General features: G+C 47.1%; 1 protein-coding gene across 1 annotated transcript; it reads left to right on the forward strand.

Annotated features, from left to right (window-relative positions):
* The first annotated feature begins 2727 nt into the window (after nt 1-2727).
* LOC123942018 (UL16-binding protein 3-like) lies at nt 2728-8925 on the forward strand. Its single transcript, XM_046005942.1, has 5 exons — nt 2728-3081; nt 5463-5726; nt 5957-6232; nt 6882-7034; nt 8285-8925. The coding sequence occupies exons 1-5, from the start codon at nt 2811-2813 to the stop codon at nt 8362-8364; spliced, it is 1044 nt and encodes a 347-aa protein (XP_045861898.1). The 5' UTR covers nt 2728-2810; the 3' UTR covers nt 8365-8925.
* Nucleotides 8926-17568: the final 8643 nt, after the last annotated feature.

A 17568-nucleotide genomic window follows, 5' to 3' on the forward strand; every position in this document is an offset into this window, starting at 1 on the left:
AGAAGGGAGGATTGCCTATAAATTATATCTCACCAAACTAGATTCTTACAAAAGGTGGAGGGAAGGAAGCCTGGTGGTACCTGAACAGAAGAAAACCAGTGAACTTGTCATCCCCATAAGCACATCTATCTGTCTAGTGCTTGAAAAAGTGTTGAAAGTCTTCGTCCAACTCCATGAAGCTATGTCTGTCACCCTAGTGTAGTACAAGGTCAAGCAGACGGAGGTGACAAATGAGCGGCCTCTGGCTGCCGCCCACAAATGAACCCTGAGGAACTACGAAGGTAAGAAGGAAACATATCAACAGCAATCTTCCCAACAGCCATCCTGGTTGCAGGAGGCCCAAAGAGTCTTCCCTCTCAAGTGTTGGAGGAAAAGAGCTTTGGGCCTAGAATTTTATACGCTGTTGAATTCTCATTCAAGGAGGAGAGTGTATGCATTAGATTTTATTGCAACCATAATACATTGTCACAAAATTAGCTTCTTAAATCAACACCTCGTTCTTGTGTCACAGCTATGTAAATGAGATGTCTGCACTGACTCAGTTTCCTGCTCTGGGCTTCCCAAAGCCAATGTCAAGGCCCCCACCAGCTGGGCTCTTAGGCAGAGACACTGGGAGGAATGTGCTCATTCAGATTGCTAAGAAAATCCAGTTTCTTGGAGTTTCTGGAGTGAGAGCCCCACTTCCTTGCTGGTTGCCAGCTGGGGGCCCTCCTTAACTCCTGCATGGGCCTGCATCTTGCATATGGCCGCCTTCACCTCAGGGCCAGCAACAGGGCACCAGAGCTCTCTGCCTGTCCATCTGCCCCAACTCTCCTGCCTCCAGTCTGAGAAAGCCTTCATTTTGAAGGGCTCATGGGATTCCCTGGGCCCCTCAGATGATCTAGAATAATCTCCCTGTCTTAAAGTCAACTGAGTCGCCATGTTAATTACATTTGCAGGGCCCCTTCATAGCAGTACCCAAGTTCATGTTTGACTGAGTGACGACTTGGGGGAATCTCCAGAATTGTGAATATCACTGTGTATTAAAAATATTTTTGAATATATAAAACCTAAAGAATAGTTTTCCTAGAAAGACCCAACTTGAAAATACCTTTTGGAAAAAGTAATCCAAGAATAAGAGAAACACATCCAGGAGATGGAACAAGAGAAAGAAGGAGAATGAGTAACCAATTTTGCTAAAATTTTCACTTATTAAAGATAGCTAAAATTTTGTTAAAAAACAATTTTTAAATTGGTAAGTTGTTACAGATTACTGTTGCCTTTTAAAAAAAATGATGAAGTATGAGGGGAGTTTCTATCGCAGAAAAGAAGAAGTATAGCAATAATTGAGAAGTAAAAATCAGGGTAATATCAGGAAAATTGGGTGGAAGGAAGTACACAAGAAAGATGAAAACATGCTAAATAATGTTTTGGGAATGACCAAAAACAATGATAAATAAATGTAAATAAACATTAGTGTGAATCAAAGGTAAAGGGCAATGATTATTAGAAGAAAAATTGAATAATGTTTAAATTAGCAGAAGAAAACTCCTTACAGTGAAAGGAATGCAGACAGGGAGAGGGAATTTTTTTTTAAAGCATAATAAATGAGGGGCGCCTGGGTGGCTCAGTGGGTTAAAGCCTCTGCCTTTGGCTCAGGTCAAGATCCCAGGGTCCTACGTGGGGCTCTCTGCCCAGCAGGGAGCCTGCTTCCATTCCTCTTTCTCTGCCTGCCTCTCTGCCTACTTGTGATCTCTGTCTGTCAAATAAATAAATAAAATCTTTTTTAAAAAAGCATAATAAATGAAAAAGATGATGGCTGAGATAATTCCTACTATACTAGTAATCACAATAAAGGTAAACTGCTAAACTCTCCAATTAAAACCTGAAATTCTGGGGCACCTGGATGGCTCAGTGGGTTAAAGCCTCTGCCTTCAGCTCAGGTCATGATCCCGGGGTTCTGGGATCGAGCCCCGCATCGGGCTCTCTGCTTCACGGGGAGCCTGCTTCCTCCTCTCTCTCTGCCTGCCTCTCTGCCTAGTTGTGATTTCTCTCTGTCAAATAAATAAAATATTTGAAAAAAAAAAAACCTGAAATTCTTAGGTTAGATTGAAAAATAATCCAGTACACACACTGTTTTCAAAAGACACCCTGAAAATCGGGGGGGGGGGGAGGGAGCAGAGATATCAAAAATAAAAGGCCTAACAATCAGGGTACACTAGGTTTATTGCAGAACCAACGTTAATTGTTGAGAGGCTTCAAACTAACATCACTAAAAATGACCGAGATGTAAATTTTATGTGGTTTGACCACATTTACCATTTTTTTAAAATTATTTTTAAATATCATTTGTCCTCCTCGGGGGCCAAAGGTCCAATGCGCTCAGCAGGAAGACTGCTTATTACCTACAAGGACAGCAGTGAGGACCTTCCTCTCAGGTTTCAAAGACTCAAGGACGCCTGGGCAGCTCAGTCAATTTAGCGTCTGAGTTTGGCTGCGCCCGGATACGGAATTCTGGGGTTGAGCCCGCCTGAGTCCCACCTTCGCCCAGCATCCAGCACCTAGAGCACCCGGAGGACAGGTAAATCACTCCTCCACTCCCTTCTGAATCCCGCCTGGGAAGCTCTCAGAGCCTCTGAGTACCAGAGCAGCTACCGGGGCTCGCAGCTCCGCCCCGGGGCCGCGGCGCTCGGAGGCGGGGTTCCGCCCGGGGGCGGTGGCGCTCCGGGGTGGGGCGGGGCTCCTCTCTCTCTCTCTCTCTCTCTCTCTCTCTCTCTCTCTCAAATATAAAACGAAGAAAATTGGGAAAATCACTGCGCAGTTTCTCCTGGATGCGTGGACCTACCGAGATGCAGTCCCACCTGTGTGAAGCAGACGCGAACTCCGGCGAAGCCCAGGCCCGGCCACAGGAAGCGCGCTGCGCCTCCCCGCCCGCGGGTTCCTTGAGAAGCCGCTCCCGGCTCGGGGTCGCCGCGGAGCCCACGGCCGCCACCAAGTTCACGGGGTGCTTGCGGCTCCTGTTTCTCCTGCAGCTGCTGCGGGGGATCACGGCGGCGCAGGCCGAGCTGGTCGTGGGCGCGACGCCCGGCGGAGGAGAGACAGGTGAGTCCCGGGGCCTTGGGAACCTTGTCGCCGCCCAGGGCCGCCACCCGCTCTCCCTCCCCGTCTCCACCAAGTCCCCGCCGCGGGCTCCTTTCCCGCTCCGCGGAATCCGCTGGGACTTCGTCGCCCTGTGGGACGGAAAAGAGGGGGCCTGGGCGACCACGGACTGCCCGGCGCTAGGCGCGCGGAGCAGGGCGGGAGAGGGAGAGGCCGTCGCAGGGAGTCCGCTGTCGCCCGCAGCCCCCGCCTGACCCCTCGGGGAGGCCGAGCCCCTGAGCTCCAGACTGTGGGCCGGACGGGGCGATCGCACAGGGCCTGGACCAGGCACAGCTCCGCGACTCTGCCACTAATGCAACTTCTCCACGAGTCACCAACCCCACTGCTGTCCACCATTACACTTCCCAGCGCACTTAGGCAAACTTTCGAGGCTTATACAGCTCCAGGCGCTCCTTCACCAGCCACATCCCAGCACCACCCAGCTCAGGGTGGGCGGCTCCCATACCCCGGGACCACACTTCCTCCCTCCGGGTTCCTGGACCACACCTGCCTCTTAGGGGCTGTGATTTTCTCTAACTCAACTGTCCTTCCCTCCGTTCATCACAGGGTGGGGTCTCTACCTAACATTCCAATGTAAGGATGTGACAGAGGGCACAGAACATTCTCCTCCAGTAACTGGGTCACAGGGTGGTGTGGCCCAAGGAGCAGGTCCAGCCACACATTCATGCACATATTGTCTCTGGCTGCTCCCCTGCTAAGGACACAGACTCGAGCAATTACAGCACAGACCTATGCAATATTATTATATACAGAGAATCTTTGCACCAGGCCCACATTTCAGGGAAAATAGGATAGGGCTCACACCCCTGTGTCCTTACAGAGGTTTTAGGGTTGATGCTCAACTTTCATTTCATCCAGGGTAGGGCACAGTTTTAACATTGTGTTTGGAGAAAAGAGTAGACAGTGTGAGAATATTGAATGTCCCTGCCACCCAGCCCCCAACCCACAGGTAATTCAACTACAAACAGTTTTCACTCCTGTAACAAATGTGGGGAATGGGAAAGGACCACCGCACGGGTACCTGAGCCAATGTTGTCACTGGGAACAGGACCTGGGGCAGGTGACTTCACGTTTTCTGCAACACCATCTGCCCCACACCATTTCAACGACAGGGGCCCTGATGACACTAGGATCCCTGAGGATGATGTCAACTCACACACTAGGTCCACTGACAATGTCTGCACGGTCCCTGCTCCCCAGTGTCTACCCGCCCCTGCGAATGACCACATGACCCTTTTCGGAAGGCCAGCAGGAAGCACTGCACGTGCTGTTGACCTGAAGGGTCCTTTCTGATGGACAGTTTGCTTCTGCCTCTACTACAATGTTCCAGCTCTGAGAAGGGGCTCAGGTCTGGAACCCAGGCAGAGGATCCAGACTTTCTGTTGAGTAAGCATTTGCTTTCAGGCTCCTCCTCACCCATCCTGGGGACGATGTTTTCTTTGTTCAAATCCTGCAGCATCTGGGTTGGCCTTGTGGCTATTTTGCGTCTAGGATCACTTTTTCTGTGAGCCCAAGGAATGGAGAGCTTTCTGTGGGGCAGGCCTGGCTGGCATTCCAGCCTCTAGGATCATTTTAGTCTTTGCCGTGTCCCTGCTTCGGACAGTTGGGTGCCTGCACCTCCAATCTCTTACTTCAGGACTTTTCACCCATTACTACTGGGTGCCTGTTTCTGCAACACCGCCTTCTTCAGCCAAGGCTGGCCATCAGACAGACGTCTTAACAATGCTGGTGCCCTGCTCACAGTGCAGTCTTTATTTATTTATTTATTTATTTGACAGACAGAGATCTCAAGTAGGTGGAGATGCAGGCAGAGAGAGAGAAGGACGCAAGCTCCCCACTGAGCAGAGAGCCCGATGCAGGGCTCGATCCCAGGACCCTGAGATCATGACCTGAGCCGAAGGCAGAGGTTTAACCCACTGAGCCATCCAGGTGCCCCTCGCAGTGCAGTCTTTATGACTTTGCTATAAAGCGTTCTCCGGACCTGTCCATGAGCACAGTTGGAGGACCTGTGTTTAGTTTCGTGTTTGGCATTTCCTGCTGTATCTGTTCTGTCAAAGGCTGACATGCTGGGTATCAGCCTGATAGACACAGGGGACATTTTAATGGCTGTGTGGCCTCCTGCCAGGCAGAGGCATCCTGATCCTATCCCAACAGGGGAAGAGAACAGCCTCTCCTGCTGGGGGGAGGGGCTGTGCAGGGACAGTCCTTGCTCTGCCAGCTCAGCCCTCCAGGGATGCCACTGCCGTCACCTGGCTGGCCGCGGGGTGCCTGCTGCTCCTTGTCTTCCAGCCCCAACCTCTACTTCTATTGTTTTCCCTTCGCAGCTGCTCTTGCGCTTTCCTACAATTTCTCCATCACATCTCAGCTCAGGCCTGGACCATCATGGTGTGAGATTCAAGGCCAAGTGAATGGAATCAAGTTTCTTTCCTATGCCTGTGGGAGCAAGGAGGTCAAACCTGTTGGTCCTCTGGGGATGAAGCTGAAGGACACAGCATTCTGGGGGACACAGAGGGAACCTCTGAAAGAGCTGGGGGAAGAGCTCAGAAAGAAACTGCTGGACATCAAAGCAGAGATTTTCACTAAGGGTGGTGAGTCTGAAGGCCCAGGGCAAAAGAACACTTTGGCAGGACAGGGGAGCTATGGTGTTCATGTAAAACTTTGAAATGGGTTCACACACACAGCCCAGCAGCCTGGGCAGACAAGGAGGCCAGAGCAGGACCAAGAGGGCTGACGGGCAGCTAAGGAGTGCGCAGCGGGTGGGGCAAAGGATTGGTCAGGACCAGAGGCTGACCTGTTTCCGCTGGTGGGGCGGGAGCAGATTCTCTCACCATGCAGGGCAACATGATGTGTGAGCGTGGGGCCAACGGACACACCAGAGGATCCTGGAGGTTTGTCTTCAATGAGCAGTTAACCTACCTCTTTGACGCGGAGAACAGAAAGTGGACAGTGGTTCCTCCTGGAGGCCAACAGTTCAGAGGCACGTTGGACAACGACGAAGAGCTGACCAAGCTCCTCGTGGGGACGTCAAACGGAGACTGTAAGAGCTGGCTCCAGCACGTATGGGAGCACTGGGATGAAACCCGGGAGACCACAGGTAACTCAGAAGACTGGCTGGAGTGCTGGTTCTCTTGAAATGACCTCAACCTGCCCCACGGTGTGTGTGTGTGTGTGTGTGTCTGAGGGAGAGAGAGATATTCATCCATCCATGGCAAATGTTCCTGGCAGAATAATGGCCACAGGAATGTTCTAGAATCCTTCCTTTCCCTTCTCACTTCGTGGAATTTTTTCCTCGCTGCACATTCCTTTGTGCTCGGGTAATGTTGGATTTCTTGCTGCCCCAAACAGGGGAGCATCAGCCTTTTCCAGGGCTGGTGTTCTTACTGCTCCCTTTTCTGAGAATCATTGTCTTTCCATGTCACCCGGCATATTGCTGGGAATCCTGCAGTGCCACTGGACTATCGCTGTCACCATCCTTGTCCTGCGTCACCTCCATCTGTCACAGCAGGAGCGACTGCTTACGTTGCAAGCCCTGCTTCCCCTTTTGGCTGGAGGAGCCCCTCAGGGACAGGACGCATCCCCTCCCTCCCTCCCTCCTGACAACAGGACTGGTCACAGCAGCTGCCACAAGGACAGGGACAGACACCGTCTGCCTGGTAGGACGGACCTGGGCCAGCAGGAGCTGAGGAAGCCTCCCCCAGTTTGGGGTCCCGATGGGGGCTCTGATCCTTGCGTTTTCATTTCAGTGCCACCAACCATGCGGCAAGACTCGGCCCAGACCATGAACATCTGGATGGTCATCGTGAGCCCCGTCTTCGGGCTCATTTTCCTCATTGTCATCATAATTTGCATAATCATCAAAAATCGACACTTTGTGTGGAACTTCTTTAGAAGGACAGGTAGTGAGAGCAGATTGAGAGGGAAGGGAGGGACAGATGGCCTGGTGTGAGCACAGGGATGGTGAATTCCCAGCCTCACCCTGCCCACTGCCTGAACCTTCTCACAGGGCAGTGGGACTAGATGAGTGAGATCTCATATCATGTGTTGACAACTACGTGTACAGGCTCGGCTCTGAGCTCTGGTATGACCTCTCTCACTGTTAAGGCCACTGAGAAAGGGGAGGGGCCCAGACCACTGCATAAGGCCTGTTGGTGCTAAAGGGATTGAGGGGAGTCAGATCTGACTCTCACCAGGTTCTTCATTGGAGAGTCAATTAAGGCCCAGGGTGGATGGTGTGGAGACAGCAGGGACATAACAGCATGGGCCGTACTCCCCTTTGAGAGAGAGCAGCATGGCGGCTCCATGGGACATCTCAAGGAGAAGGGGCCTCCATCCAGGCAGTTAAAAGACAAGGGGCCAAGGTCTTATCCCAGGTAGAGGGAGTGGGAAGGCCTCTGCCAACCAACTCAAAGGACTCGACAGTATTACCATGTTCCCCCAGAACGTGGCTTGGCTCTTTGCATGTGAGGCAGCAAGTGGGCAGTAGAGAGCCTGCATGATGGGACTAGAAGGAGGCCAGTTCTCCGTGCAACAGTGGGAACCCTGGCTGAGGCTGGTGCCGTCCCTGGCAGCTTCCTGCAAACCTCAGATCCTGAGCCCCTGAGCAGCCCCTGCTTTGAGCAGAGCTGACCCGGGGGATGGGCTAACTGAGCTCCCCTGTGAGCTCCCAGCCGAGCTGGACCAGGAAAGGATGGGATGGGGGAAGGATCATCAGACTAAGAGCTCTGTGTGCGGACTGCAGGAGGCTGGGAAGGAAAGGAAAAGAAGGATCTTTGCCCACAAAGTTCCCCAAGGTTAGAGGTGTCAAGTGCAGGCCCCTGTCTTCTGTCAGACCCTCCAGCAGGTCCTTTAGGACCTGCCATGAGAGGGAGCATGGGAACCCAAGTCACGTGAGCACATTGGTTTTACTCACTTTGGTCCTGAGCCCAGACCATTGGTAACAGGGTCTGGGGCTAACTCCGTGATTTGGTTCAGGAGGGAGGAGGTTGTAAAGGTGATGGACCCAGGGCTAGGTTCATGGCTGGGGTGAAGTGCATGCCCCTGGGTGAGTGTTGGGCTCTGGGGTGGGGAGTGCTGCTGAAGGGCAGCTCCAGGAAAGGGGACCCAGGATTTCTTCAGCCACAGGAACAAATACCTGTTCTTTTCTTAGGCTGCCAAGGCTACCAAGAAGCCTCTGAGAGTGGGGACCAGCTCAGCGACTCTACCTCTGGGCCAGCTGCCTTTGGATGAGCTGCTGTTCATCATTAGACCAACAGCACTTCTATGTTTACAATTCCAGAGACTTCAGTCCAAACACCTGGTGCAGGACACAGAACCTCCCATGTCCCTTCTTGTATTTCATGGCTCTCCTGTTCGGCACTTTCCACTGGCATATTCTATGCCATTTTCTCCTGGTGCTAAGTGATGGAATTCTTGCACTTAAATTTTAGATACTTGACTAAGGAATCTCAACAAAGGGAACATTTTCCATCTTGTCCTTTGGTTGTGCAATATCGCATCCTTCTCTGTAAGAGGACCATGTCCTTGCCGACAGTCAGTACAGGTCACAGCCACTGCCACGAGGACAGGGATAGACCCCGTCTGTTGTTTGAATATTGTTTGAAGCTATAGAACCTCAGGGATTTTTTTCTGTGTCCTGAGAAACAACCTCATTGACTTTTAAATGGAATAACATTATATTTGTGACTGATTTCTACAGTAAATTATGACCATGTACATATACCTAAATAAACATACCTAAATAAACCTAATATACCTATATTAATTAATAATTATAATATATATTATATATTAATTATTATAATTACTATATATACTATATATAATTACTATTATAATTACTATAATAATTAATATAAAATATACCTAAATAAACATATTATTATAAAAAATTTAATTTTAAATTTGTTTTGATTATTAATTAATTTTTCAAAGATTTTATTTATTTGAGAGAGTGAGACTGAGGGAGAGATAGAGATCACAAACAGGGGGAGGGGCAGAGGAAGAGGGAGAAGCAGACTCCCCACTGAGCAGGGTGCCAGTTGTGGGGTTCCATCCCAGAATCCTGGGGTCCTGACCTGAAGACAGATACTTAACTGGCTGAGCTACCCAGGCACCCTGGATATTTTTTAACTAGATTTTATTTACTAGAATCTATTCGCTTTAGCGAGAGAGCACGGGCGATCCTGCCTGAGTTAGGAAGGGCAGAGGCAGAGGGACAAGCAGGCTCCCCTCAGAGCAGGGAGACTAGCAGGAGGCTTGGTTCCAGGACCCTGGGATCATGACCTTAGCTGAAGGCAGACACTTAACCAGCTGAGTCACCCAGGCACCCCTGGAATTTGTTTTATATCCCATAAGAAATCATGGAATTTTGCTCTTCTTCCACTGTATGGGGTACATATATAAGTGGTGATTCTTCTAGGTTTCTTGTGGAAATAAAGACTTTAAGGATCACTCAAAAATCCACTTTCAAGCAGTTATCTGTCAGTCTCAAGCATGATCCTGCCAGGCCAGAAGTAAACAAATATTCTGGGAAAGAAGGAATTAAGAATCTTTCTGATGACCCCAGATCTCCTGCATACTACACTGACTTTCCTGTAATCCTCCTTTAGTGTACACTGAGTCTTCAGAACAAAAACCGATCTGCTTCTAAAAGTTGATTTGTTCCCTCATGAACAAAAGATCCATATCCAGAATATACAAAGAGCTCAAATAAATAAATAAGAATAAGTCTTACTCTCCTAAGCTTTGTGCAAATGCTTAGAGCAAGTCATAGACTGTAAAGATTTTATTTATTTATTTTTGAAAGAGAGAAAGAGTGAGCACAAGTCAGTGGAAGGGCAGAGAGCAAAGCAGGCTCCCTGTTTAGCAGGGAGCCAATGAGTGTCTCAATCCCAGGACCCTGGGACTGTGACTTGAGTCAAAGGCAGACACTTTGCCACCCAGGCATCCCCTCCTTTTAAAAGATTTTATTTATTTATTTCAACAGTTAATAAGCCTACAGAATCATTGAACACATCCCAAGTAATCAAGATAACATGAAGAATAAGGGGCTTGCCTTATACAGGCATCAAACTGACAAAATTTTAAAGGTATCTATGGCAAGGGATGCACTGGAAATGGAATAACAGGAGTTCTCCTATGTGTTGGTAGGAGTATAAATGAAACCAGCATGGATACAAGTAAGATGTCAGAACTAGAGTTCAGAGGAATGATTATAAGGATACTAGCTGGGCTTGAAAAAAGCAGAGAAGACACTAGAGAATCCCTTTCTGAAGAAATAAAAGAACTAAAATCTAATTCTGTTGGAGTAAAAAAGGCTATTAATGAGGAGTAACCAAAAATGTAGGCTCTAACTGCAAGGATAAATGTGAAAGAAGAGAGACTTAGCCATATAGAAGACAAAATGATGGAGAATAAGGAAGCTGAGAAAAAGAGAGATAAACAACTACTGCATCATAAGGGGAGAATTGGAGAGGTAAGTGATATCATAAAGCAAAATCATATTAGAGTAACTGGGATTCCAGAAGAAGAGGGGAGAGAGAGAGGCAGAAGGCATATTAGAGGAAATTATGATGGAGAACTTCCCCAATATAGGGAAGGAAACAGTCATTCAAGTCCAGGAGGCACAGAGAATACCCCTCAAAATCAATAAAAATACATCAACACCCCGACATTTAATACTGAAACTTGCAAATCTCAGAGACCAATAGAAAATCCTGAAAGCAGCTCAGGACAAGAGCTCCCTAACCTACAAAGGTAGAAACATTAGACTGCTAGCAGACCTAGCCACAGAGACCTGGCAGGCCAGAATGGACAGGCATGAAATACTCAGGGGTAATAAATGAGAAAAATATACAGCCAAGAATAGTATACCCGGGAGGGCCGTCATTCAAAATAGAAGGAGATGGGGAGCATGGGTGGCTCAGTGGGTTAAACCTCTGCCTTCTGCTTAGGTCATGATCTCGGGGTCCTGGGATCGAGCCCTGCATCAGGCTCTCTGCTTGGTGGGAAGCCTGCTTCCCCCTCTTTCTCTCTGCCTACTTGTGACCTCTGTCTGTCAAATAAACAAATAAAATCTTAAAACAAAAAAAAAGAAGAGATAAAAATCTTCAGGACAAAGGGAAAATAAGGGATTTTGTGACCACTAAACCAGCCCTGCAAGAAATATGAAAAGGGATCCTTAAAGCACAGAGAGAACCCAAAAGTAACATAGAAGGGAAGGTAGAAAACCTACAGAAACAGGGACTTTACAAGTAATATAATGGCACCAAAATTGTATCTTTCCACAGGTACTCTGAATATAAATGGGCTAAATGGCCCCAAACAAAAGACACAGGGTATCAAAAGCCATCAATATGCTATCTACAAGAGACTGATTATACAACAAAGACACCTCCAGATTGAAAGTGAGAGGGTAGAGAACCACTTGCCATGATAATGGACACCAAAAGAAATCTGGGATAGCAATCCTTATATCAGACAAATTAGATTTTGAACCAAAGACTGTAATAAGGGATGAGGAAAGGGATGCCTTGGCTCAGTCAGTTAAGCATCTACCTTCAGCTTGGTCATGATCCTGGGACCCTGGAATCAAGTCCCACATTGGGGTCCTTGCAGGGGGCCTGCTTGTGTCCTCTCTCATTCTCTCTATCTCTATCTCTATCTCTCAGGCTCTCTGACAAATAAATAAAATCTTTAAAAAAAGAGAGAGAGAGAGAGACAAAGAACAACACCATATCATACTTAAATGGTCTGTCACACAATAAGACCTGTCCATTATAAATATTTATGCCCTAACATGACAGCAGCCAATTATATAAACCACTTAATAACAAAATTAAAGAAACTCATTGATAATAATACAATAATAGTAGGGGACTTCAACACCCCATTCACAGCAATAGACAGAAATACAAACAATTATAAGAGCATATTATGAGCAACTATATGAATAAGGCAATCTGGAAGAAATGGATGCATTCCTAGAGATGTATAAACTACCAAAACTGAAACAGGAAGAAATAGAAAACCTGAACAGACCAATAACCAGCAAGGAAATTGAAGAAGTAATCAAAAATCCCCAACACACAAAAGAGTCCAGGGCCAATGGCTTCCTAGGGAAATTCTACCAAATATTTCAATATGAGTTAATACCTATTTTCTCAAACTGTTCCAAAAACTGGAAATAGAAGGAATACTTCAAACTCATTCTATGAAGCCAGCACTACCTTAACTCCACACCTGACAAAGACCCTACTACAAAAGAGAATTTCAGGACAATATCCCTGATGAACATGGATGCAAGTATTCTCAACAAATCCTGGCAAATCAAATCCATTGAAAGAACCATTCACCATGATCAAGTGGGATTTATTCCTGGGCTGCAAGGGTGGTTCAATACTCACAAATCAGTCAACATGATATATCATATTAATAAAAGAAAGGTAAAAACCATATCATTCTCTCAGTAGATGCAGAAAAAGCATGTGACAAAGTACAGAATCTGTCTTGATAGAAACCCTCAACCTCTTTCCCCAATTTGTCATTTAACTCACCAAACTTGGTTTTCTGTTTTAGTAATTGCAGAGAGGTCTATCCTGCTCTTCAGAACTTTGGTTCACTCACAAGTGAATCATGGATCTCCATCCCTGTCCCACACATGTCTACTTTTTTTTTAACAGTTGCATAGAATGTCCTATGGTCTGCACTCAACACTTGGAAAATACTTTCTTTTTTTTTTCTTTTTTTTTAAAGATTTTATTTATTTGACAGAGATTACAAGTAGGCAGAGAGGTAGGCAGAGAGAGAGAGGAAGAGAAGCAGGCTCCCCGCTGAGCAGAGAGCCTGATGCGGGGCTCGATCCCAGCACCTTGAGATCATGACCTGAGCCGAAGGCAGAGGCTTTAACCCACTAAGCCACCCAGGCACCCCTGGAAAATACTTTCTTAAGGAGACTGATTCCCTTTCTCCCTGACTTCATAATTCTAATTCATTGGAGAAAACCCTGGCATGTCATGAATCCATCCTATGTCATGAATCCATTCTATGTCATGAATAAATAAATGCTCACCCATGCATTTAATCAGGTTCCTGCTCTGTGTCCTCTGTGGGAGCAGAGACGAAATTCTCACTGAGGTCAGTTCCTGTGACCTGTGCTTCAGATGAGGAACTGCACTTGGCATAGAGCCTGGGGCCACATTGAATGAAGAGATGAGGTCAGCAAAGGCTGCCAATTTTTCCTGCCTACCCAGTTCCCCATCCTCAGCCCGCCACACTGCCTAGTAGACATTTATTAAATACATGTATATTCAGTAAATATCCCTTTTCTGCTCTTAATGAAAAAGGTATCAGTCCAGGATCATAGTATAAACAATGGGTCAAATGATTTTTGGGGAATTGGATATTCAAATAGAGAATAAATCTCAACCCACATTTTTTCTTAAAGATTTATTTATTTACTTTAGAGAAAGAGTGTGTGTGAGTGGGGGCGCCGAGGGAGAGGGAGAGAAGCAGACTCCCCAGTGAGCACAGAGCCCGACTCAGGTGGCTCCATCCCACAACCCTAAGATCAGGGCCTCAGCCAAACCACAGTCAGACACTTAAAAGAGCCACCAGGGGTCCCTCCATGCACATGTTTAACATGCAAATATCACACAACTAAACTCAGCTTTTATCACCATCATCATCATCTTTTTTGTGAGTCTTTGGATCTGTTGACATTCTGGAGACTGGCTTGGGACTAACTCACTTGGCTTCCTGTTACCCTGACTGAACCTCCCCTATTACAACATAATTAACCAAGAGGTCAGAATCACTGAGAGCCATTTTGTAGGTAGGCTGTCACCATTCCTTTACTTGGGTCATCCTTGTCTTCACAGGACAGGCCCTGTGGACAGAGGGGGACAGTACACAACAGGAGTGGGAGTCAGAATCCAGATGGAATGCCTCCAACAGGAGTCATTTGGATGGCACTGGGATTAAGAAAATGTAACAAAATATTTTTTCTATGTACCCTGAACCAATAGAATAATACAGGGGATTAACAGAGAGAGCCTTCAATAGTCACTCTAAGAGTTGGCAATGGCCAGGGTCCCAGTTCAGAGACAGCTTCCTGTGATCCAGGAGAGAAAGAAAATGAAAAAATGACTGCCCATTGTTTGGGATTTTTATAAGATTTTATTTATTTATTTGAGAGAGAGAGAGAGAGAGAGCACAAGTGGGATGAAGGGCAGCGGGAGAAGCAGACTCCCTACTGAGCAGGTAGCCAGATGCAGGACTCGATCCTGGGACTCCAGGATCATGACCAGAGCTGAAGACAGATGCTTAACCCACTGAGCCACCCAGGTACTCATCTGCTCATTGTTTTGATTACTACTAAGCAGAGCTGAACTCTCTGGTCTTCATGTCATCCTTGGGTCTTCAGGAGAGAAACCTGTGTTTGTTGAAGGACCTAGGGAAACTCCACTTGAGGCTAGGTTCATCCCAGTCTCTGCACACCTCAGACCTTCCCCTACTTCCAGAGTTAGAGAATGCCACAATTCAGTTTCAGTGCAATTCCATACCACAAGCCATCCATCCATGCATCCATACCTCAATCCATCCATCCATCCATCCATCCATCCATCCAGCCAGCCAGCCAGCCAGCCATCCATTCTGCATTTCCTAACATGTATTTTCTCTCTCCCCACCCCACATTCAAAAGGGGTAGTTTGTAGCATTCTTAGCTTTCTAGATCCAACCCAGAGACTGCTCCATGACAGATCCAAGGTGCTGTATGAGCCGCTCTGCCACCAGCATACATTCCAGCAGATTTAATGGTGCCTGAAGTATCAATGGTAGTTAGGGATGTTATTGGTTTCTACAGATTTTTTTTTCATTTCTCACATTGGAACAAGTTTTATTTAGATTGAAAGTTTTTCATTTAAATTTTTAGTTTGAGGTAACTATACAATGAATTCATAGACAGTTCTTACAAATAATATAGAGATGTCCCAGGTATTCTTTTTGTAGTTTCTCCCAAGGGTAACAAATTCCAGATTCTGTAGTGCAATATCACACCCAGGATATTGACATGGATACAATGCACACCTTATTCCAAGTAAAGACGGTACTGGAGCCTTTGGCAAGACTCTAGGGGTAAGGCGCAGTGGAGGCCTCTTAGGAGCAAGACCCTGCCATCTCCTACGTATAACTACTCTCTTTTTGAAAAACCAGTCTTGGCCTGCCTGGAGCCTTCGTGGGGACTGAATGCCGACCCTGGGCCACCAAGGCACCAAGCGACCTGGGCGGTCCCTCATGAGCTGGGTGCTTTTTGACCCATTGAACCTGAGAGTGGGTAAGCACAGCAGCCCTCCATCATCAAATGGAAGTGGTAGGTACATGATCTGGCCTGATCAGGCCCCAGGGCACAAGCAAGTTCTCTGAAGAAGTTGTCTGAATGCTCATCATCCCCACTTCTACCCCACAGCTTCTTCTCTCTCAGTCTATATCTATGGCCTCATGGGAAGCTCCCAACTATCAGTGACAAGGGAATAGAGGACAGGGGCCTGGTTTTCAGATGCTTCTGTACAATCCACGGGTCCCGTCTGAAAAGGAAGAGCTTCAGCATTATAGCCCTTCTCCAGACTATTCCCAAAGGACAGTGAGTGAGGGAAATATTCTCAGTAGGCACAACACTGGGCGTTACCCCAGGTGGTACACTTTGCTGGGAAGGAGAAATGCACACGTATGCAATTCAATGCGCATTTCAATGGTTTGGCTAGATGGCCAGGGACTTGGAAAATCCAAGTGGAAACTTGATGACATAGAAATTTGGAGGAGAGATATGTGGATAGAATTTTCTGAGAATGGAAGGATATTTGTGTGGGATATTTGTGTGGGAATTCTCCCTAAAGGGTGACCTCAGAAGAGGAGGATTTTAAGAACCAAGTCACTAGGATGACCATTCTGGGGCTATCAGTCAGCCTGTTTCCCTGGGACAGCCCACATTGCGGTGCCCTAATATGGCACCGATCTCCGGGGTGATCAGCCCACTGTCAGGTTCATGATGACCCTGGGTCACTTTCATCACAGTAAGGCACAGCATTCCTCTTTTTTTTTTTTTTTTTTTTTTTTTGAAATAGATACTTACCGTGGATATTGGTTTGTCTTCTTTGCCTGCAATGATTTTGGCAAAACTACCATCGGTGGACCTACATAATTCTTTATCTCACCCTCACTGTCTTCCCTACTCTGCTGCTCTGATCAAGGAACTCACTTCACAAGAAAAGAAATGTGGCAGTGGGCCCATTGCTCATGGACTCACTGGCCTTCCCGTGTTCCCCATCCTTCAGAAGCAGCTGGCTTGGCAGACTGGTGGACAGTCCCAGCGCTGGTTAGGTGGTAATGCCCTGCAGGGGTGAGGCCAAGTGGTCCACAAAGCAGGCTGTATATGCTGTGAGTGCCGCTTTTCTCCCTGGGATTAAATCCTGGACCCTCTCCTCTTAGTTCCCTGATGGACTCCTCTTCCAGTTGGCATCTCACAGGGAGTCTGTGCTGTTCTCTCCCAAATGGGAGTAACGTCAGCCACAGGTGTGCCTGCCCTCTGCCCTCCCCCCACCCTCCTGACCTGGCAAATAATCTGTGCAGAGTCAGGATGACTTTTCTAAAACTCTCCAGCTTGGAGAAGTCTTAAGCCTTACTTCCCACCAGGAACTCTCTCCCTCTACTGCCCTCTGGCTCCCATCTCCTGGCAGTATTTTTTTCAAGTTGAAAAAATCTTCTCCATCTTCCTTTTGCCCAGAGGCCAAAGTCACTGAAACAAACAAACAAACAAACAAACAAACAAGCACCTGAGGCACAAGTGAGGCTGGGTAAGACTGATTGATAAGAGGGTTTTTTAACTGCTCCCATATGGTTTCCTGTCCCAATCTTAACCCAGTCCCCTATCCCCCTCCCTATTTCTCATTAACCACTCCCAGAAGGAGTGTGGTAGACAATTTCCTCAGCAGTTTGAAGAGGCTGTGACTAAACCTTGTCACAGGGCACTCTGGGACCCCAGCCAGCATCAAACCACCTGCTTACTCCTGCCAGGCCATATTTCCTGAAATACATCAATCTTCTCTCCTGCCCTTCTTTCCTTCTTCACCCCATTCTCCTCCCGACCTCTCTTTTCTGTCTTCATTCCCACTTTCCAAATCATCCCTTCTTGTGGTCAGAAAGTATAAACTTCCAGTTATAAAATAAACAAGTCATGAGATGTAATGTATAATAAGGTGCATAACAATAGTTAATAATAGACATACAAATATGGACTCTTGTATACCTCAAAATAATATGTTATATGTCAGTAATATCTCAATAAGAAACTATAAAGGTAAATGAAAAGAAGGAATGATTCTTTTTTGGTGGAATAGCGGTAAGATGATAGAGTCTATGACTTTTGTTATGGGT

Source organism: Meles meles, chromosome 5 (genome assembly GCF_922984935.1).
Source record: "Meles meles chromosome 5, mMelMel3.1 paternal haplotype, whole genome shotgun sequence".
Taxonomy (NCBI): domain Eukaryota; kingdom Metazoa; phylum Chordata; class Mammalia; order Carnivora; family Mustelidae; genus Meles; species Meles meles.